The 23,972-nt window shown below is 32.7% G+C and overlaps 1 protein-coding gene across 1 annotated transcript; it reads left to right on the top strand.

Annotated features, from left to right (window-relative positions):
- Positions 1-1,205: 1,205 nt before the first annotated feature.
- On the top strand, positions 1,206-20,023 carry LOC143045227 (uncharacterized). Its single transcript, XM_076217583.1, has 6 exons — positions 1,206-1,226; positions 14,846-15,075; positions 17,229-17,393; positions 17,915-17,980; positions 19,516-19,574; positions 19,944-20,023. The coding sequence occupies exons 2-6, from the start codon at positions 14,850-14,852 to the stop codon at positions 19,950-19,952; spliced, it is 525 nt and encodes a 174-aa protein (XP_076073698.1). The 5' UTR covers positions 1,206-1,226; positions 14,846-14,849; the 3' UTR covers positions 19,953-20,023.
- The last annotated feature ends 3,949 nt before the right edge of the window (positions 20,024-23,972 follow it).

The following is a 23,972-nucleotide window of genomic DNA, read 5'->3' as shown; positions in this document are numbered from 1 at the left end:
TGCCTACGACATAAGCCACTTGATACCGTACGGCCTTCAAAAATGAGCAAAGCCCATACCGCATAGTCAGCTATAAAAGGCCCCGAAATCACAAATGTAAAACAATTCAAACGAGAAAACTAACGGCCTAATTAATGTACCAAAAAAATGGACGAAAAATAAATATGTAACACAGCAACAAACGACAACCACTGAATTACAGGCTCCTGACTTGGTACAGGCACATACGTACAGAATATGGCGAGGTTAAACATGTTAGCGGGATCCCAACCCTCCATCTAACCTGGGACAGTGGTGTAACAGTACAACATACGAACGAACTATAAAAATCAGTTGAAAAAGGCTTAACTCATCAGATGGATACAAATAGAAATACATATAACTAAAACACGTGGATGTGACCGGGTACTTGTACATCCCAACAACAAAAAGACACTAAGTACAGATCTAATAGTACTCGCAGTTACTGAGAGCTAGTTCAAAGCCCATAACTCTTATTTTAACGAAAATGAATCACACTGACTGCTAATGGTGAAATTGAATTAAACTAACGGCTAATGGCGAAATATTGTCTCTTTATTCCGCATTATAGATGTTTGCAACAAAACAAATCGTTTTTTTTTTGTCGAATTGGTAGCTAATGCCCCTTTAACCGTTGTAAAATCAGTCTTATCAGTTTTGTCGACTTGAAATGTTGTTTTCTATAATATTTTAAAATGTCTGCATTAAAAATGGTAAGTTTGAAAGTACCAGAATGTGTGCCTTAGATTTGAGTATTTCAATGTAGTGCTGAAAGACTTACAATATAAAAAGGGATTTGCAGATGACTTATTTATTTTTATTTCTTGTGAATTTTGGAAGGTGGACGATAATTCCGTACCTGTTCATTAATAAAGTAAGACCAGGTCAGCAAAACTCAATGTACGTTTTTGGAGAATAAAAAACAATTATAGAATATAACAAAAAATGACGTTTACATTAAATATTTCACTTTTCCAGGGTATGATTTTCATTTGTGTCTACTTAAAGTCCTTCATGGAAAATAAATATAAGAACTGGTTTTTAAATATATAATTTCTAACAAAGCATTGATTTTTCAACATGTTATGTAAAATCTGATCCAAGTACGAAATATGATCCCTTCCTACTTTAAACATCTACAAATCAAAATATTGAACCATTTATAGCAACAGCTTGTTGATTGTTTCAAGTGGAGTCGAAAATTGGTAAGTTTTTCCTCAAGAATAGAATGATTTATTACTTATGCTTGGTTTACGTCCAGTTGCAAATATTTCATGCATAATTAGGACGAGAACAAATTAAGAATTAAAACAATGTTTTGCTTTTGTAAATTAGGACCATCGTCTCACGGAGTTGGAATTCTCCCTTCACAAGGCATCATATTTAACGACCCTATTCTGACCACACGTAAAAATATCAAAAAGAAATATATGTTATTATATGTGACTAGCCACGAGATTTCTAGGCTTATGGGGGTAGTTGGTCTAAAATTGGCTTATATCATATTTATTTAGTACATACTGAAAGTAAACATCCTATCAGATTATCATGACAGATTTATTGAAATAACAGTGAAATGGGTCTTTTGTCGTATCGACATATGGATATAAATAAGAACATGTGGTATGAGTGCCAATGAGACAACTCTCCATCCAAGTCACAATGTATTAAAAGTTAACAATTATAGGTCAAAGTACGGCCACCAACACGGAGCATTGGCCCACACCGAACAGCAAGCTATAAAGGCCCCGGCCAAAAAGACTATTTTAAACCATTCAAACAGGAAAACCAACGGTCTAATCTTAATAAAAAACGAGAAACACATGAACCACACCAACAAACGACAACCACTGACCAACAGGCTAATGACTTAGGACATTGATTCAACTTTTTGATTTACAAACGCATTAATTTAAAAGGTATACACATAATATTTCATTGGCGCTGAGTGATTTCTGACAGCATATTTAAAAATCAATTGCAAATGTAATTATGTACTCATTGGCTGTCATACCACATCTTCTTATTTTCACATAAACACAGATGATGATCTTTGCTTTAAAAAACATGAAATTTAAAGATTTGCAATGAAATTAATTCAAAATTTGCAATGAAATTGATTTAAATTTATTTACACTCTTTTGATTCGGGCGTCACTAATGAGTTATTTGTAGACGTAACGTGCGTCTTTTGTACACAATTTTAATACTGGTATCTATGATGAGTTCATTTAGTCTCAATGACAGCTTGAGGTAGTTTTTTTTTTTAAATTTTCTTTTAAGCAGTTGATGCATGTTTCGACCATACATATATATAGCATGCGAAGCGTAACCGTTTGCGACTTATTTTCATAAATGACATATAAAATATGCATTAGATACGATGCATTCATTATAATGATGCACATTTAATTAATTCAACTATGAAAACTATATAGAGCAGATAATATTGAATTTTAAACACATTGAAAACTTGTGTACTTGCTAGCATAACAAGTAACCAAAGTAATGCGGTATGCCTTTTTCACAAATGCTTCGAAACGACAACTAAACACCATTCATTTAAATCTAGAGGTAATTGAAGGAACTATCTGAAAACAGGCTTGAATTTGAAAATGTTTGACTTATTTTCAATTTAAATATTACTAGAACACACCCGCGAAATCGCGGGGAAATAGAGCGTATGTAAACTGTAAAAAAAAATTATCTGGAGAATTTCAGGAGATGACTGTATCTAAAGTCAAAGGTACTTGTGGACTTGGCACTTTTTTTGCCCTCCCCCTTTTTTCCAAATATCTATTTTTATTCCTTCTATTTTTCTGTATACTATGAACATACATATACACTATAATTACTATGAACGGTCACTGATATATTATATATATACATCAGTGACCGCCTTGAACAGTAAAGAGCCCCCCTCCCCCTGAAATACTTTAAGAAAGGATGATAAATGCTATTATTTCTTATGCAGCAAAAATACTGCAATCTGATTGGTTAATTACCCCGGTGTAAATAACACCCCACCCTGGTTCACCCCGGGATAAATAAAATTTTGCCAAAAATTTCAGAATTTTTTATTTTTTTTTGCCAAGAAAAAAAAAATTTAAAAAATAGAAAAAAAAAAAAAAAATAATCAAAATAAAATGTTAAAAATTAAAAAAAAAAAAAAAAAAAAAAAATTCAAAAAATTTTAAATAAAAAATATTTAAAATTTTTTTTTTTCCGGAAAACTCAAAGAACACAAAATTTTTCTGATTTTTTCCAAAAATTAAGTAAAAAGTATTTTACAATGCGCAGCAACATAGACATTGAAAAAAACGTTACACTGTAAATTTTTCATTACCATTTTTTCAATTTTACATCCTGGTTTCAAAATGAGTTAAGGAAATGTTCATAAGAAATAAATTCGTTATCTTGGTGTAATCAGGGGTGTACGGAATTTTACACCGTTGTTGAAAATTCATACACCCATTCGGCTGCGCCTCAGGGTGTATGAATTTTCAACAACGGTGTAAAATTCTGTACACCCCTGATTACACCAAGATAACTAATAGAACACACCGGGCATTCAGAGCGTGGTTGAAAGTATGTAAAGTGTTGTAGGATGATTTTTTTAAAAAGATTTAATGAATGAAGAATTTCAGCTAAGGTATCAAAAGTTGAAGGTACTTGAAGACAGTCGATTGTTTTTCTTTCAACCCCTCATCCTTTTTCCCAAATTCCCAATTTTTTGTTTTTTTATTTATTTCAATATGAACATAGTACGTTTAGTATATTATAAACATTCATTACTATAAATAAAGTGTGTTTGCTTTTTACTATCAATTCTCAGTTTACTAATGAATCCACGGCGGTCATTGATGTACATGTATTCTATAGACCCTCTCTATTTTTTATACTTAGTGACTCGATGAATTTTAGTAACAGATTTTATGACTGGAGAATTTCAGAAAAGGTATCAAAAGTCATAGGTACTTTGGAACATGACAATTATTTTTCTAGCCAGGCTCCTCATTTTTTTCCTCCCAAATTCCCATTTTTTTTACTATCAATTTCAATGATGTTAGCGTTTATCTGTATATTATGAACATTCATTACTATAAATAAAGTGTATTTGCTTTTTACTATCAATTCCCAGTTTACTAATCGATCCACGGCGGTCATTGACATATTATATAGACCCTCTCTATTTAATAAAATCTGTGACCGCCGTAGATAGTTAACTTGAAAATGATAGCAGATAGCAAATATACTTTATTCATAGTCTTTGTATGTTCAAAGTACAGAAAAACGCAAACCGGAAGTCTAGTCTGACTTAAAATTTCTTCCAATGACGGAAAAATATCCGGACGCATTTTTTTTTCGTTTTTCTCCCAAAATAACCCAAACTGAATAATCATAAGAATGGATGACAAATGGGACTACACATGGTACCTATAGGACACAGAGGCAGGATGATTAATTTATTGTGGAAGGAAGAGAACCGACACATAAAATGAAGTCTTCTCGTTTAACAGTATGAAGTAAATTGTATTTTAAGTTTATGAAGTAAATTATATTTTAAATTTTGCTATCATATCTTACGAATTCTTTGGACTTCTATAATAAATGTCTAATAATGTTTCTTATCTTTCTGTTTATTTTTATATGGATATTTTGAGGATTTTGGCTTCTTATGACTCATAATTATAAAATTACCACATATCTTCACGTCTTACATTAACTGACTGGGCCTAATATAGGCAAATTGTCGTGCGAGTCTTATGATTTTCTATCGTAAGTCGGAAGTTCAGAGAAAAATATTTCAATAGTTTTGTATCTCCACTACTTTCTAGATATCATTGCTCTAGAACAATTGTTATCAAAATCATTTAGTTAATAACACTATGCTCAATTTTGAAATCAACTCAATCTATGAGTAATACCGTTGTCCTATAGCCATTCTTCCCCAATGCCAATTTTTCCGGGGGGGGGGGGGGGAATTGGATCGATCCAATATTTCCCTCCGGAAAAATTGTCATGATCCAACTTTTCCCCCTCAGCGTTATAGGGGATAAACGAGGATTAGGCTATTTTTCCCCCTTTGCAGCACGAGAAGCTAGTTTTTCCCCCTTGTAATATAACGTCGGCGACGTCAGTTAGAAATATTAATCATAATAAAACAATATTAACTTTTTTTTATTAGTTAAGCGGTACCAAAGCTTCACGGAGTCGTATTAATAAACATTTGATATATATTTATATATACATGTACATACATTTTATATTTATACACACGAAGCACATTCTGATGTGGCGATCACATCCATTCTTTTTCGTGAACCTTTGGTATTGACTAAATGAATACAATTACTTAAACCACGTCTTATCAGTTTGAAGATGTTTCCCTGGACAGACGTATTTGATGTCTCCGACATACTATAGTGAAATGACTTTACATGATAAATCATGTTTGTACCACAAAGTAAAAGAACCCATCAAAGGCATGGATAGAGAAAAATAATCGTCGCCTAAAAACTTTCATTCAGGAGAAGAAGTCCGATACGGATGAAACTTGAAACCTAGAGGAGATATGTACACCCTCTCCAACAAGCATGGGAGACGTGGAAGTACAGGAACTACCCCCATTAGTGTGAGCTGTACAAGATCTACAAAATATCCCGTCTGGCCTAACTTTTAGGTGCTAAGGGTTGACCACGATCCAGCACTAATGATACACATATCCACCGGAGTTACACTGACGTGCTAGTAACACTGGTGGTAAGCGGATGGTCGTAACTAAAAGTTACGACCATCTGGAGATTGGAGGCAACTCTAGGGATAAGTTTTTCTTTTCCGATTTTCGTGCAGTAAAAGGTTCATTTGAGCCAAACCGCTTGTATCATATACACTTATTGTGAGTGCGTTGATATTGAAACCAAATTTGATAGATAAAATCATTCCAATTTTCGTAAAATAGTCATTCAAAAATTCGAGCATGATGGTCGTATATTTAAATGTGTGATGGTCGTAAATTCAACTATAGTATTTTGGATGATGGTCGTAACTTTGAAAGATGGCCGTAACTCGAGTATTTAGACAAACTTTTGTTAACGTATTTTAAAAGTAAAAGTAATATACTCAGATGTCATATATGGTTTGCTAAAAACAATATTATTTGTTACTCTGATAATGGTATGCAGAAATTAAGCTAGAGCACAGTTCTGATGTATTCCAAACGCTCATCATTGAGGAGCAACAGTGAAAATTAATCAACTCGCATTAAGCCAAAAAGTATGTTAGGGTTGAGTATTTATTTAATATATTTTTGTACTGTTTTTTTTTAATTATTTAATGCACGTGTATTCCCTCATATTTGTTTTTAATTTAATTTTATCTACTTTTTTTTTTTATCTGCAATCATGTCGGCAGATGAAATTATTAAACGTACAATTCTGAACAATCATCTTTAACTTTTAATCAGCTATTGCAGTTTTTATAAACTATTGGCCTTCACATATTCGGCTTTTGGTCACTCATGAGGAAATTAAATCCACAAATGCACTCTGGAATCCAGGGTTGAGTTCAATATCGTAGCAGCTACGTAGTGCTACGTAGATTTTGACTATTGAACGTGTAGCTATAGACTAGTTGCTACATAGATATTGAAAGCAGCTACGTAGCCGCTACGATATTGAACTCAATCCTGGATCTTTTAACGTGTTATATATTGCAGTATATCATTGATATTAGTTCTAAGTATTGGTACGGAAAGAATACTGAATCCATGGTGTCGCAATGAACATTGTATTAACCTCGAAAGTAGGAATATTGTTGATATATATTTCACACTGCTACACGCGCTGAATTTAAGAGTAAAATAAAATACTAGTTTGTAGCCAGGTTTAATCTTGTAATCAGGATAATATTACAAGGACTAAGGTAGAACTAAATTGTTGCGGCAACAATCACATACAAACCCCGGTATGCAGGTTAAAATTATGTGTATGTTATATGTTTTATATTGTATGAATGGCTACAAGCTACTCATGGACTTCGTCATTGGACATAACTGTGCACCTTATTATCAGCTTGGTTTCATCGAACACAATATGACTTCTAAAAATCCAGGCTAAAAATAAAGCGTATGTTTTTAAACTCTGGTACGGACCTGCGAATTCGTGGGTATGGTATAGTCTCGATAACGACCTTCATGACCTATCAATATTTTTAGCTTATTTCGACTCCTTACTAATGCTCTTTCGACTTAATGTATTAATCTTAAATTGTACATGTAGGTTTAAAAAAACCACCTGGTAGGTACATCCTCAAAAAGTTTATCTGTTCAATAGATGCAAAATCTAAAATAGAATAAAAACAGGAAACTGTTATTTCATGTGATGTCCAATTTATTAAAAATGCCTTTTCTTAAAATCATTTATTTTGTAATTAAACAATGATTTGATACATTTCGTGCTTTTTATTTCTAACTAAGAATTATCATAACCAGAGCTGTGTTTCTTGTTTTAAAACGAATTCTCCACTTTTGAGAAATTTACATTGTTAATGAATTTAACCGCTTAAATTAATTCAACTATTTGCCTCTTGGTTAATTTTATATATTATATTTTCAGTGTATATGACTGTTCATTTCATTTTGTATTGTTTCGTTCGATTCGTTCCAATTTTCTTCCGTTTCGCACTTAACAGGTACCCCTCTCTTCATCCCTTTTAGTTTTTATTATTTGGTGAAAACAACTTCACAAATATATAATATAATATATTCATATAACAAAAGACACGTTTAAAACTCTTGACTTGCCTTGTTTGCTCCAAAACATTTAAAAAATTTTGAATTTTAAATCAAACATAAATCAAAATTCCCCAAAAACTAATATTTGATTTTTTTTTTAAATTTTGAATTGATAAGTGTTACACGGATTGAAATTGATTTATTTTACGTTGTATGTAAAAATAAAATACATAAATCTTCAGCAATACATCATATAATAAAAGACACTTTTAAAACTCTTGACTTGCCAAATTCGATCTTATTTAAAACAGAGTTACGACCATCCTCAACATTTTTTTTTTTTAGTTACGACCATCATGCTCGAATTTTTGAATGACTATTTTACGAAAATTGGAATGTTTAAATGTATCAAATTTGGTTTCAATATCACCGAATTGCCGAATAGTATGTATGAGACAAGCGGTTTGGCTCAAATGAACCTTTTACTGCACGATAATCGGAAAAGAAAAACTTATTCCTAGAGTTGTCTTTTAGTTACGACCATCCGCTTACCACCAGTGAGTAAGTAATTAAAGGCCACCGTACGGCCTCCAACAATGGAAAAAAACATATAGTCCGCTATTAAATGCCCGACAATAAAAATTTGAAAACAATTCAAACAAAACTAACAGCCTTATTGATAACAAAAAAATTTACGAAAAAAACTTGACAGACATGAACCACGAACAACAACCACTGTACTACATGTTCCTGGCTTTGGAATTGGCATTGGGACATAAACAATGTGGTGGCCATAAACTCAACCCTCCCTAATGAACCCAACCTAGGACAGCACAACGCAAGAACAAACTGTAAAATATCAGTTACAATTGGCTTCCCTAAAATGTTGTTACGGTGCACAATAATCACTTACATAAAAACAATAGACACAAAGGACCGAAATAAAAGTACTCGCAGTTACTGAAAGCTTTTTCAAAGGTAGTGAAAATGTAGAAGGACTAGTGGACATAGAATGACAGGTAAACATGTAAACAGACGGGTGAATATGTAGACAGACTTGTCGACATATAGACAAACATGCAGTTGATAATGTAGAAAGACTAGGGGACACAAACTTTCGGAAAGACAGATAAGTTGACACATAGACAGACTGATAAACCTGTAGACAGACTTGTGTTAATGTAAAAGAACTAAAAATGTGTATATATAAACCTATTTCTAACACTGTTCGGTTTAATTTTCAGACGTGTATATATATACATGTAGGGAAATCTACAATATAGGGGGGGGGGGGGGGAGAGATTGGCATGGGGGAAAAGTGACTATATGTATACGTATTGTCAAATTTCCGCGGGGAAAGATTGGTAATGATTTAAAATTTCCCCGGGGGAAATATTGGCTCATGCCAGTCTTTCCCCCCGGGGAAAAACTGCCATGGGGGAAGAATGGCTATATAACACCGGAAGTCCATTACAAGGGTTTCCCCTATTAAGTGACTTCCGGTAATACTGAGAGATTAAAGCATAACAGAATTTGAGATATTACAGAATTCAGATATTCAAAGTCTATCTCCAATAAAAATTTAAGAAATGATTTTTAAAAGAACATTTTTGTTGTATTGTAGTGAACTCTCTCCAGAAAAAGGGATACTTTATTTATTTAAGGGGCTTGTTTTTTTCAAAACCAATTGAACAAAGAGTTGCTCTTCAACATCATAAATTAAATTGCTACATAACTTTCTCTAAGACTATCTCAGGCAAATGTTTATAATATTGCGGTTTTAAACTCCTTACATTTAACCAAATGGACTTTACATCATTATAACACTTACGTCGAAATACGAAATACATATTTCTCTTTAAATAAACTTCCAGGTCGTTTTTAAGATGCTTGCATTCGTATGGAAACTAAAATTCTTTACATGTTTAAGAAGAAAAGTATATATAATGGGAGACAGTCTTGAGCTTTCATGCAGACTTTAGCAAAAGTACGTTAAATTTTCAATAAATAGTATATAGTTCTCACTGAATGCGGTTTCATTTTACAACAGAATATTGTGGTATAATTCTTTAATTCTTTAATTCTGTAATTCTGTGGTTGTCGTTTGTTGCAGTATATTACATTTGTTTTTCGTTTATTGTTTGTACATAAATCAGGCCGTTAGGTTTTTCGTTTATTGTTTGTACATAAATCAGGCCGTTAGGTTTTTCGTTTATTGTTTGTACATAAATCAGGCCGTTAGGTTTTTCGTTTGAATTGTTTTGCACTTATCATTTGTTGGCTTTTTATGTAAATATCGTCATCTGCATCTTTATCAAAAAGAGGGAATTAGTTACGAGTTAGACAAAAAATAAAATAAAATAAGATTCTTTTTATTTCAAGTATTAATAAATTTTTAAAGCGGAATTTCGTTATAAGTAGTTAGTTTGACCAAAATTTGTCAAAATAAGTTCAAAAACATCGCTGATGTATTATTGACTTGCAAGTGAATAATTCGACCTCATGTGAACCCGTATTCATGTGAACCTTCAATTTAACCCCTTAACCGGAGATGGGTAACGCATGTAATTGGCGTGTTCAGCTATCAAAGAAAAAGAATGTCAACAGTGAAAGTGAATCAAGGGTGAACCATTTCGTTGACTGATTCGATCCACAAAAAAATCATTCTAATACAGGTAAAAACGATGATTAACATATTGTTATAACCTACAACATGCAATCAAACTGACCTAGAAAATCGAATTGTACGAAGTCGCTTTCTATATATATATATATATATATATATATATATATATATATATATATATATATATATATATATATATATATATATATATATATTTATATCGGGTTATATGACCGTCGGCAGTCTTCGGAGGTCATCTCGATGGTCAATTTAGATGGCGTATAGACTAATATACACACGAAATGCTCATAAATATATTATCATGTCCATGCATTGTTAATGCTTTATTCAAGATTTTTTTGTAATTTGGATATAGGTTTTAGTGTGTTATACATCAAATATGAGAATTTGAGTCAAATCGGTGAACAAGAATTTGACAGCTAATCCTCTTTTAAAGTTTTTAAACAACAATATAATTTATTGTATTTATTTTCATTTCAGTAAAGAAATGTTCGTTTAAGGCTTTAAAGTACAAACCTTTATACCTACGCGCTTCATGTATTTCCTAACTTTAAAGTACATAATACTTTTACCATAAAGGCTTAAATAGAACTAAAAACTGCAATTCAAATAGATCATGGTGAAAAAATCAGCAATTTTCCGACAATGTTCTAGGACTTTCTTAATCCATACCAAGTTTATTGAAAGTAATTACATAATTGCTTTTTAGCTCATTTTGCCGGAAGGCCAAGTCAGCTTTTCTCATCACCTGGCGTCCGTCGTCGTGGTCGTCTGTTAATTTTTACAAAAATCTTCTCCTCTAAAATTACTGTATCTAGTTAAAAAAATGTTGCCAATGACCCCGACTGTCAACCAACATGGCCAACATGGCTAAAAATAGAACAAAGAGGTAAAATGCAAGTTTTGTCTTTTATTTCGAAAACCGCTATAAATAGAGAAAAATCTGTTAGGGACAAAAATGTTCAGAATGTTGAGTTCTACCTATTGTCCATTCAGTCAAAACTGTCAGTCGACTTATAGGATTTATTGCTCTTAAATGTTACCATTTTTAAAAATGTTTGCCTATTATTTCGATAATTATAATAGATAGATAGAAACTCTAAAGAACAAAACTGATCAACAAGGCAAGATATACAAATTAGTCAACATGACCAAAATCGTCAGACGACTCTTTATTATTTATGTGTCTAATATCTTTCAAACAATAAAAGATGGATAGAAACTTTAAAAAAACAAAAATGATCAGTAAGACCAGATCTACAAATAAGTCAACATAACCGAAATCGTCAGTCCTTATTGAAGTTATTGCCCTTTAATGACGATTTGCCTCATTTTTTCCCATTTTTACATATTATCTTGAAAACTGTAATAGATAGATCAAAACTTTAAATTGCACAAATGAACAGCAAGACAAGATCTACAAATATGCCATAATGGCCGAAATCTTCAGTCGACTAGTTATTTGACTTAATGCCTTTAAATGATAATTTTTAACATTTTTATGCATTTTGTGCCCATTATCTTGATAACTATAATAGATAAATAGAAATTTTAAAAGGAAAAAATCATCAGTAGGATAAGATCTACAAACATGTCAACATGACTGAAATTGGCAGTTAACTCTTAACAAAGTTATTCCCCTTTTATGATGATTTTTACTCAAAAGTGGCCATTTTTGAAGATGCACTTAGGTGAGCGACATAGGCTCTTTTGATCCTCTAGTTAGATTCAACTTCATATTTTCTTTAGAAAATATTTATTTCAAAGCCCCCAAATAAAATAATTAAAGGATTTTGCGCGCATACAGATTTTCAAAGCCTCCTTCATACCATGGAACTATTATATATTGACAATGTGATACTTCTATGCTCATACTAACATGCGATACCATGCAGGCGATTTGAACTGAACATTGGGTAGTTGATTAATATAACGTTCGAGCGTACAAATCAGAACCAAAAGAAAAATAACAGCCTGAATTTCATACGTGTTAAAGTAAACACTTGTCGGAATTAGTGAGATTGAGAGAAAAGAGTAGAATGTGATTAATTGGAAGCTTATACTTCCTTTTTCGGCGAAACCGCAAACATTCGACTGATTTCGACCGCCATAGGTACCTTATACTTTAAAAAATGCACACCACTTAGGTAAAAACCAACCGTGCCAGTGCTGAAAAGCCAGTCAAGGTCGTTAAACACTTCCATCATCATAAAAGGCGGTGTAAGGAGAATCCAAACTTAAGCAGGTTTACGCAAACCCTGATGATTTAAACACGATCTGTTACCTGCATCAAATTTCCTAAAAGTTAGTAGGTAGTAATAACACGCTTATGACGCCAATTCAATTGTATAATTATCAATTATCGGAGTTTGACCCACATTCACAATAAATATTATATCTTTCGTTTTAAAAAGTTTTTTATTATTAATGTACATGTTTGTCCCCACACGTAACTCTTCTTCCCTTAAATAACATTTAATCCTCTACGTAATACACCAACTTTTTTGTTTTAAAAGTGGTCGTTTGATTTTGATCTTGTTTTTGCACAAGTCTTGTTTGAAGTAGTTTAAATACAAGTTAAACTTAAAAACGTACTTCCTCATATTCTAACAGTCAGACTGACGTTAAAAAAGTAGTATATGTATACATATTTTCAAATTTTTGAAACGGATGTGGCTTTTAAATTAAGAAAACATTTCATTTGTAAATAAAATGTCTATAAATTATTCGAAGTTGTTAAAATTGGATACTATATTAAATGATAGAATATAATGCTAAATAAATGCTAAATATTTTTCTGTAGGATATATTTGTCATAAAAATAGTTTTAAAGCTGTTACGATATTGACATATTAATACAATTGACTAACATTTTTGTTTTCAAAATTTCACATGTAATTCATGATCAGTTGCCATAATGAACAAATAATATCTTTTAAGAAAATATATTTTTTCTGAATTATAACGAACCTCAAATATGCAAAAAAAAATTTAAAAAGACAACCCGCCTGACAGCAATTGTGACACAAGGAAAAAATCGGTTGCTATGGTGATACAACTAAAGAAAATCCCACACATTTTCTATTTAATTTGGTAAAGTAGTATCCAAACTTCATAACTACGGTGCGAACTATTCTGTACACATTTGCACTTTTCTGAAAAACACCAGAGAAAATTTGATAATTTCGCAAGAAACCCAATTTCAGAAATGTTGAAAATATGCATTTTTTGGCAAAAATATTCAAAAAATTTACAAATTTGGTTGACATGCAATCTTCACTAAAATAAAGCTTAGACCAAGTTGTATCAATGTTACATATGAACATTAATGAAAAATGCACGATTCTATTCATAATCAGGCTCTGAATTGTGGTGATTTAGCTGATTTTTGAAAGATTTTACTACGCTTAACAACCAAAAAATAGAGTGTTCGTTACCATGGCAACCACTCATATTTTACCACTCAAAATTATTTTTTGAGCAGTATTCATTGAGGGTGGTAAAGGGTTATTTTCGTGCAACGTTTTCCGCCTTTTTAATTCACGTGTTTTCGTGTTTTGAAGTTTTATTTCTCGTTTTCTCGTGTTTGGCTCGACGTGCGTGCCTCGTGTTCTCCTTTATTTATTTTCCGTATTTCATGTCGGTACTCTTAATTTCTCGTGCTTGTCCTGCATTTGATTTAAACGGTAAGGCCGGGATTAAATTCAAAGCCCCAGTCAGTCAGGAGATTGTTTTAAATTATGTGTTCCCATGCAGAATTTTTAAAACTGCTATAAAATTAATTATAATGAATAATATTTTTCTTTCAAATCAGTTGCGACTAGCGGACGTTAAAATGTGACTGCAGGGTCATCATGTCCATCATATATAATGGCTAGATGATCTCCAAGAACGGCTGATTAATAAATTATTTTACTTTTTACATTAATATTTACTATTTTATTTCTCGTGCTTCGTTTTTTCCGATTTTTATTTTCCGTGCAACGTTTTTGCCATTTTTATTTCACGTGTTTCCGTGTTGAGGGCCCCCCTTTACCACCCTCTTCATTTACTGCTTCTACTAGGCCAATTATAGATAAAATCTGAAACCTTCATGTATCGCACTCTGCCTGGTTCTTACAAAGAGCTGTACTTAAAACAAACAATAGACAAAACACCCACATCAATATAATGCAATTATTCCCACTGATGAATTTCTAATCTACATTTGTCTATAAATAAAAGAAATCTGTTGAGAACATCAGTCTCCGAACAGTTCATTAAATATCTAAATTTATCAGAATTATCTAAATTACAAAAACATGGTATAATATTATCAATGCCATGTAATTTAATGACATTTACATTCACCCACATCATAATTACGTTGTATTAGCTCATCTTAAATGGACCCTTAATTTTCTATTTTATATTTGTATAATAATTTGAATATTGTTTTAGCAGAAATATGAACATAATTCCTATTTTATTGACCATAATAATTGTCGTCGAGTGTCAGATGGTATTTACTAAAGAAGTACAAAACAATCGGCGGATATCTGACTTGCATGACACAGAAAACCAAGAAATACAAGACATTGATACCATAAAAAGGAGATCTATAATATTAGAGGAGACGTATGGCACGAAGGTTACAAGACGAATAGTGGAAAGGACTGGAGATGATGAAAAGGGTGAGTGAGAAAAAGTATACACTTCTAACGTCATTAGTTTATGAAAATACTCATTGATTACCGATACTATCGTGAAATATATTGGTATATTATTAGTTACTTAGTGTTCTAGTGACCTAATACGATATATATGGGGTCAGTAAATTCAATATGGGGATTCGAGCGAATCGAATCCCCATATGGAATTTACTGACCCCATATATATCGTATTAGGTCACTAGCACACTCATGTAACGAATTTATCTTACCGACTATCTTAACATGTGGTATTTAGACTAGTGGCCTATCAAAATGTCTTCAATACCGTTAGTATTAAGAACCTTCTTCCATTGGTCTATACAAAAACAAATGCCAAAAATAACAACTTGTTTATAGCATTAAATGTGTTTTATGAATTTATTTCAATCGTTCATCATCAATTTCTTCGTCTGTTGAAACCTTTAAGATTTTCCCTCAACACCGTGTTGTTTTTTAAATATAAAGGAACGTAACACCACTACTAACCGTGTATTGAAACAAGCCCCGCCTACTAACCTCATATGGAACCCTACTAACCTTAAATATGGAATATCATGTACACGGTCTCCACGCGGTTGCTTTTAACCTATCATATTCCTAGAAATGTATAGGAGGTAAGATAAATGAAAAAGCACGACACTGTATACACAAGAAGCTTTGCAATGATTTTAGATCTAGTTACTTTGTTTCATTGCACGTTTACAGGAACCAACTACTAATTAAAGTATTTTAAGTCTTATTTACTTGAAAGAATATGATTAAATATTAAAGTTTTAAATATTCACTGAATAACATGTATTGGCGAAAATGACACGTTACAACCTGTAATACATAATTTATATATTGAAATGAACGGGGGAAATGTACATATTTAATCTGAATATAGCTAAATGTATGATACTTGACGCTGAACACCAGTCAACATTTTTTCAACATGCTTCCTTGTCTTCTATAAATCAGTGAAATTGTATAAATGTAATATAGGTAAACAAATATATACAATACTTCTTATTTTGTGTGTGGGGGTAGAAAGGCAATTGACTACTTTCCACTTCCTGGGTTGGAAAGGAGGTCACATGATTACTTTCTAATTTATTTTTGCATGAAGGAGAAAAATTGACTTCTTGCTCCTTCGTGTGTAAGTGAAGCAGGGTAATTGACTACTTAATACTTCGTTTGTCAGGAAAGGAGGGCAATGGACTACTTGCTACTTTGTTTGTCGGAGAAGGGGGCAATTGACTACTTCCTGCTTCGTGCTTGAGTGAAGATGGTCAATGGACGACTTCCTTCTTTGTGTACGAGTAAAAGAGAACAACTGAACTGGATTCACTGCATGCCACGGTTCTGAATTTATAACAAGACCATATCTGAAAAATAACACTTAATGTTTTTCAGTTCAGACTCTCCAGATGATGTTATGATCAAAATGATCGTTTCTGACAATTGACTACATGCTCCTTCGTGTGTGAGTTAAGACGGGTGATTGACTACTTTTTCCTTTGTGTGTTGGTGAAGGGGACAATTGACGACTTGGTCCTTTGTGTGTGGGAGAAGTAGGACAATTGACTACTAGCTCCTTCGTTTGTGGGGGAAGTAGAGACAATTGACAACTTGCTGCTTTGTGTGGGTGGGAAAGAAGGCAATTGACTACTTAGCACCTAGTGTGCGAGTGAAAGATTACCATTGACTACTTGCTACTTTGTACGATTGGGGAAGCGGGCAATCGACCACTAGCTTCTTCTTGTGTATTTGGAAAGAGGGCAATTGACTACATTCTCCTTGTGTGTGGCTGAAGGAGAGCAATTTTTTACTTGCTCCTTCGTATTCGGAGAAGGAGGGCAATACATTACCTGCTCCATCCTTTTTCCTGTCTTGACTCGTATACTATTTTCTTATTCGACACCTTGATGAACCGAGCAAAACACTCGAGTGCTTAAAGTTTTCGTTGATTCTGTCAGAAAACCCAACTCGTACATTTCTTCTTACCGGATGTTATATTACAAAAAAATAAGACGATCTTATAAGTCGTTGGACAATATCTATTTAAAATATGCCAATTATCATTAATAATGCTATAATAAATTGTATTCCGTACTTCATTAATAGAAATTTGATAAATATATTTTCTCGCATAGCCGGACTAAGAATAGAAAGACTAGTAAAAAGGGTTACAGTGAAAGAATTGGAACACAAATTAGATGTTGCACGAAAGGAAAACAGAGCTCAAATCAAGGCATGCGGAGAAAAACATAATTTTAAGCCGTTTGAACAATGCAAAAATTGTTATAAGAATTGTAGAGGTATGTTATACTCAAATGTCATTTGAAAGGTGTTTAATTTTAAAATTAATGTTTGTCAGACGTTAACACAAACTAAATATTTCAGAGACAAACACGTGGACTATGTTTTCTTCATTAAAAACACTCGGGGCTAAAACGTTTAAAACGTGAAATTGCTATGAACAGCAACATTGATTACATCAAATGAGATTTTATAAACATTTTTGCCAATAATCATTGCCAGTATTAAAGCTAACGCGTCGTCGGTAGACTTATCTACATATACAATACTGTTACATCAATCCTAATGCAACTGACCATAAATACCACCAACTCATACATTTTAATATCAGTCACACGACGTTTGCGATCGTGTGCACAATTTCAGAGCACCAATCATGGAATAAAGGCCCTGAAATTAGGAGCGTTATCCATTTTAAATGATTTTAACAAAGTTTTAACAATGTTGCATTTGAATAATCATTGCCACTGAACAAATTCTAGAGGAACTTTTCCTTTTTGTTTATACATATTTTTTTCAGGTCCTAGACATTGTATGCGGTGCAGATTAGTGTGCTTAGAGGACAAGAAAGAATTGAACTCAAAAGGTGCGATAGGAAACATGAATTAACGGATTGTATGTCATCCCATTCAACTTTGTTCATGCCACAACTTATGGACAACATCAAGTGTCCTTGTTAAATACATATATTTAAAATTTCTTGAAAAAAAAAGAAAGAAATTAAACGTTTAGGCGTTTTATGGCCATTTAAAAAAACAATCCTGGTAAAGAATGTGTTATAGCCGGGTCGTCTATACGTCAAACTAAACGTCTTCATAGCATTCTCACTACCATTCTTTCTACAGTAAAAAAAGATGAGGTATATTCAACCAATGGTGTTAATCAGACGTTAATTCTTAAAAATATGAAGATCTATTCCAAAATCTGCTATCAAAAACCTAACAAAAAATTTGTAGTTATATCAAAACTTTTGATTTTTCTACCCTCTACACTACTATTCCCGATGCTCAATTGAAAGATCGTCTTCATCTCCCTATCAAACAGAGCTTTCAGCTTACCCTCTGTCTCATCTTATGGTATTTACACATCTCAGTTCATAAGTTACGCATGTACAGGTTCACATCATACGCACATTATTAAGAGGAACGCACAATATTAACAGAATTGTGCTCCTGACACAAAATCTACTCCAACAGGGTCATGAGAAAGAGCACCGACTGAAATCTACATTATATAAGTCACTATAGCGACATGTTTTCGCAGTCTTTGATCTTAAGATCGGAGAATAGTCATCTGATGTGTAAATTCACCGGTTGTGTTTTATTCTCTATTGTGTTTTTTTTTGCTGAATGTGGATTCGCATGTAGGATGATTCATATATAACAAAATATGCTTACTCTAGCCACACGGTCACGCTCCTTTTAGGTATCGTGCGATTACCTCAAATTTTCTTTCTTATCTTGATTTATATTTATGAGTTTTATAAGATTAGAACATCGGCAAACTATTGTTGCCTTTAATTAAGTACCCAATAACAAAGTCGAAGCAATATTGAATTTCCTTAGTGTATGTTTTGATTTAAGAACTATACTTAGTATCATACAAGCTTTGCCTTTTTAAATTCAAAATTGTACAGTCTTTAGAGGAGAAATACAAGTAAAAAATTACATCGCCTATGCCTGTTCTTGATATTTTTTGTACGAAATCAAGACTGACTTATCAGATTTTCTATAAGAAGAAAGACAACTTACATTCATCTACGTGAAAGTATATTATATTCCAATCCTCTTCTTTAAAGGTATAATCGTATGTATTATTACGTTTTCCCCCCTGTTATACGATAACATTAATATAAAAATACGGTAAATTTTTAATCGTTCCGTTTTATATGAGGCGTAAAACCATAATGTTCCTGTTGTAGAGTTCAAAGTTCACCAACACTGTCCTTTTGATCTTACATTGTTATTTCAAAAACATGTACCAAAATATCCCCGAAATGCATTCTCTTGCAAATAAAAATGATATAGTCTTTGTTGACTGCAATTCTTATGCTTTGAATATATTGAGGAAACTCAATGAAACGGGTACTTGTATTGTAAAGTTTATTTCAATTTTTTACAGGCTGCGATATAGACAAAAATAAAATAAACGCATTACGACAAAGGATAAATGTTTTAACAGTAAGTAATAGTAATTGGAAGAAGTAGAGTCATGACATAGAAAGCTTAAACATGAACTATATATAGTCATGAACATAGAAAGCTAAAACATGATATATATATATTTTTTTTATAATTTTCCTTACCCTGGCTTGGACCAATATTGTTTTATTTTAATTAGCATTATACTTCAAGTATTTATATTTGTTTAGTTTGTTTAGAACTTCTGCTTTTATCATTGCTTTTTTTTGCACGTTTATTAAAAGGTAAATTGTATTTATGAGACAGGAGGGTTACTTTCGGTTGAATAAAATATAAAGAATTATTGTGCCATACTGAAAATTTTCAAAAAGAGCATGCACAAATTTAATCAATTTCTTTTTATTATAGGGAAAATGAGATGTCAATAAGTGTAAAGAGCTACTGTAGAGATTTTAGAAAATGATATGAATAAAATTCTATGCAATGAACATCATTTTATATATTTTGTGAAAATAATAACACATACAACATGTTTCAGGGTGTAGAAATCTTCAATTAAAATCTGCAAGTCTTGAAATTCAGAGCTTGTTGTTGGTTGCTGCCTACCATTTTGGTTTGTTGTTTTTAGCATAAATCATGCCGTTGGTTTTCTCTTTTGAATAGTTTCACATTTTGTCATTGGTAGGGTCTTTGATGGCTTACTCTACGGTATGGGCTGTGCTCGTTGTAGAAGGCCGTACAGTACCATATAGTTGTTTACATTTTCGTCTTATGTATTTTGGTTGATAGTTGTCTCATTGGCAATGATACCACATAAAATTGAGAAAGGAAATGGGGAATGTGTCAAAGCGACAACAACCCGACCACAGAGCAGACAACAGCCGAAGACTAACAAAGGCCAGAGGCTCCTGACTATGGACAGGCGCAAAGTTGAGGCGGGGTTAAAAATGTTTATGAGATCTCAACCCTCTCCAATGTAGAAAAGTAAACGCATAACAGTACGCACATTAAAATTCAGTTCAAGAGAAGTCCGAGTACGATGTCAGAAGATGTAACAAAAGAAAATAAATAAAATGACAATAATACATAAATAACAACAGGCTACTAGCAGTTAACTTACATACCAGCTCCAGACCTCAATTAAACTGATTGAAAGATTATGTCTTCATCATATGAATATCAGGCACAATCCCTCCCGTTAAGGGTTTAGTATCATACTATCATAAAATATATGAGAACATAACCCGTGTCATGCCAACAACTGTTTTTTTTTTTTAAATAAATGTGTTTAGTTCCGATGCAAAGACCCTATAAGTGAATCAATATTAAAGCCAAAATATGCAATCTTTAATAACCTGACAACAGTATCGTAACTATATCCCTTCTTAATAAGTCTGTTTAAAGGTTTTATAAGCTTTTGAGGTGAATACTGACATTTTTGTGCATCTACTTGTTCTTATATGTTAAATGCGAAGTTCACTTTTCTAAAAAAAAAGATATAATTTTCAAGTTTTGAACTTTTATTTTCGACCATGTGCATAAATCATCATATACATATCATAATTGTCGTAGCAAAACTCCCGTCCTCTTTAGCCTCGTTTATAATATCATCGAATTCGGCGAGTTATTACGGGATTTTTACTTACCATGAGCAGCAAAACGGATGTCACAAGTGGAAAAGAAACTGCTTATCCCTCTTGCTCATATGAGTTCATCGCCATCACCATTCGTGTTGCTCAATATTTACTTATGTGTAGTATTTTGTGACCTGTTGTTTTGACTGTTCGTTTTTTTTTCTTTGAGTCATTGTGTTTCTTTTTTCTTGAACTTTTTTGTCCGATTGGTATCTTCCCCCATTCTACACGTGCAGTTTAGTGTACTGGTTCTCTGGTTTTCTTTTGATCTCTTGTTTACATGTGCACTTGTCTTCGTACTGTATCGTAAGCTGTTTACACTTATGTTTCTGAAATATTGTGAACTGGTCTTTGAATTCATTTGATTTATGTTTTACACGAGTACTCACCATGTTATTTTTATACTGGTCTATTAGCTATTGAAAAGTACATTTACGCAATCATTTGATTAGAAAATATTTTATACTTATTACGTTTAGATGATGTGGTTTTCAGCAAACAATCTGCATTCTAAAGGGAACTAATTGTGCTCCTCTTCCCGTCGACTTGTTCCTGTATTCATATAAGTCAACTTCATACAGGAGCTTCGTAGGAAGAATGAGAAGAAGCTAGCATTATCCTTTAATTTCACGTTCCGTCATATAGATGATGTCCTCTCACTACATACCGGTAATTCAAAGTTTGGTGACTATGTTGTACGCATCGAACTTGAAGAAAAGAATACCACGGATACATTTAAGTCTGTCCCATGTCTTGATTAAACTTACATCTAGAAATTGACAATGAGGGTCGGTTTAGAACAAAACTTTACGACAAAAGCTATGATTTCAGCTTCCCAATTGTGAACTTTCCATTTCTATGTAGCAACATTCTAGGAGCGCCTGCATCTGGAATATATATCTCCCTGTTTATACGATATTCCTGTACCTGCGTTTTCTATCACGATTTCTTTGATTGAGGATTGCTGCTTACAAGGAATTTATTAAACTATGGGTTCCAAGAGTTCCAAGCGGTAAAGTTGAAGTCATCCCTTTGAAAGTTTTAAGGACGTCATAACGAGTCGGTTGACCGTTATGGATTATCTATGTGACAAATGAACACGAATATATGGTCAAACGACAATCCCATCCTTTTTTGCTCGATTGTGGCATCCCGGAATGAGACTTGTCACCGGACTTGTACTTTAGCAACACGACGGGTGCCACTTGTGGAGCAGGAAATACTTACCCTTCAGGTGCATAGTTCACCTTCGGTTTTTGATGGGGTTTGTGTTGCTCAAAATTTCTGTGTAGTATTTTGTGGACTTGTTCTTCTTTTTAGTTAGTTTTTGCCATGGCATTGTCAGTAATTTTTCTACGACTTCTGAGTCTTGGTATCTTCCGCCTCTTTTATTTACCTTCTTGGTGTATGTTTGACTGGTCTTTGCTATCTTTTGATAGGTTGTTTACAAGTGAACTTAAGGTTTGTTTTAGTCTTTTGACAAGTTGATTACTTGAGCACTTACCTTTAAGATAAATTGTGTGCTGGTCTTTGTCTTCTTTTGATATTTTTACACGTCAAAATGTGTATTACCCTTTTTGATGTATTTTTCTTTTTTATTTGTTGTTTGCATATGCAATTATCCTAATGATTTATTGTATGCTAGTATTCGCCTCTTTTTATTTGTTGTTTACATGTGCACTTATATTTTTGATTTATTGTGTCCTGGTATACTCCTTCTTTTGACTTGTTGTTTTCACGTACACTTATCTTTTTGATGTATTGTGTCCTGGAATTCACCTCATTCGATATGTTGGTTACACATTCATTTATTTTTGCGATGTATTTTCCTGATATTCTCCATCTTTTTTTTTTTTTTTTTTTACATATACACACATTTTTGTGATGTTTTGTGTGCTGGTATTCCTCTCTTTTGATTTGCTGTTTACAAATACACTTGCGTTGTGATGTGTTGTCTTGGTACTCTCCTTCTTTTGATTTATTGTTTTCACATATACTCGTCTTTGTGGTGTGTTATGCCCGGTATATGCCTTTTTTTGATTTGTTGTTTACACGTGCACTTATCTTTTTGGTGTAGTATGTTCTATTATAAGGTCTTAATAGAGGTATTAGGTAAACTAAACGTTGGTCAATGAACCATACAAATGAGGTCAAGATCAGAAGAACCCTGTCGGTCAGAAATGAACATATAACTATCATACTATACTCAGAATATAGTTGACATATTGCTCATATTATCTGAGAAATGAACCTAATCAGGAAAACTCAATGTTGACTAATGAGCAATGAAAATAAGCTCAAGGTCAGATGACCTTATCATATGGTTATGAACACCTTATAATCATTCTATTCACCAGATATAATTGACCTAGAACTTCGAGTGTATGACAAAATTACATGATCACACAGAAGTCAATGTTTATCAATGAACCATGAAAATTGAGGTCAAGGTCAGATGAACCTTCTCAGGATATTCAACTTACAATCATTCTATACACCAATTATATTTTACCCATTACTTAAAGATATTTATACCTTTCAGTGAATTTATATTACAAATAAGGTAACAAAAAAGTTATGCCATAAAACATAATTGTTTAAAGTGAGCTTTAACCATGAAAATGAGGTTAATGACAAAGGACATATGACACACAGTAACTTCTGATCAAAAGCATCTGTATATAATTAGAAATCAATTATCCAGCTACTTTACCATCTGAAGTTTAATGCACCCCTATGCCTCTCATATGGGGCATTTGTTGTATACCAGAATCTAGACAAGTCAGGAGCCTATAATTCAGTG

Source organism: Mytilus galloprovincialis, chromosome 9 (genome assembly GCF_965363235.1).
Source record: "Mytilus galloprovincialis chromosome 9, xbMytGall1.hap1.1, whole genome shotgun sequence".
NCBI lineage: Eukaryota > Metazoa > Mollusca > Bivalvia > Mytilida > Mytilidae > Mytilus > Mytilus galloprovincialis.
Note: the sequence above shows the minus strand (reverse complement) of the source record. Positions and strands in the feature narration are given on the sequence as shown.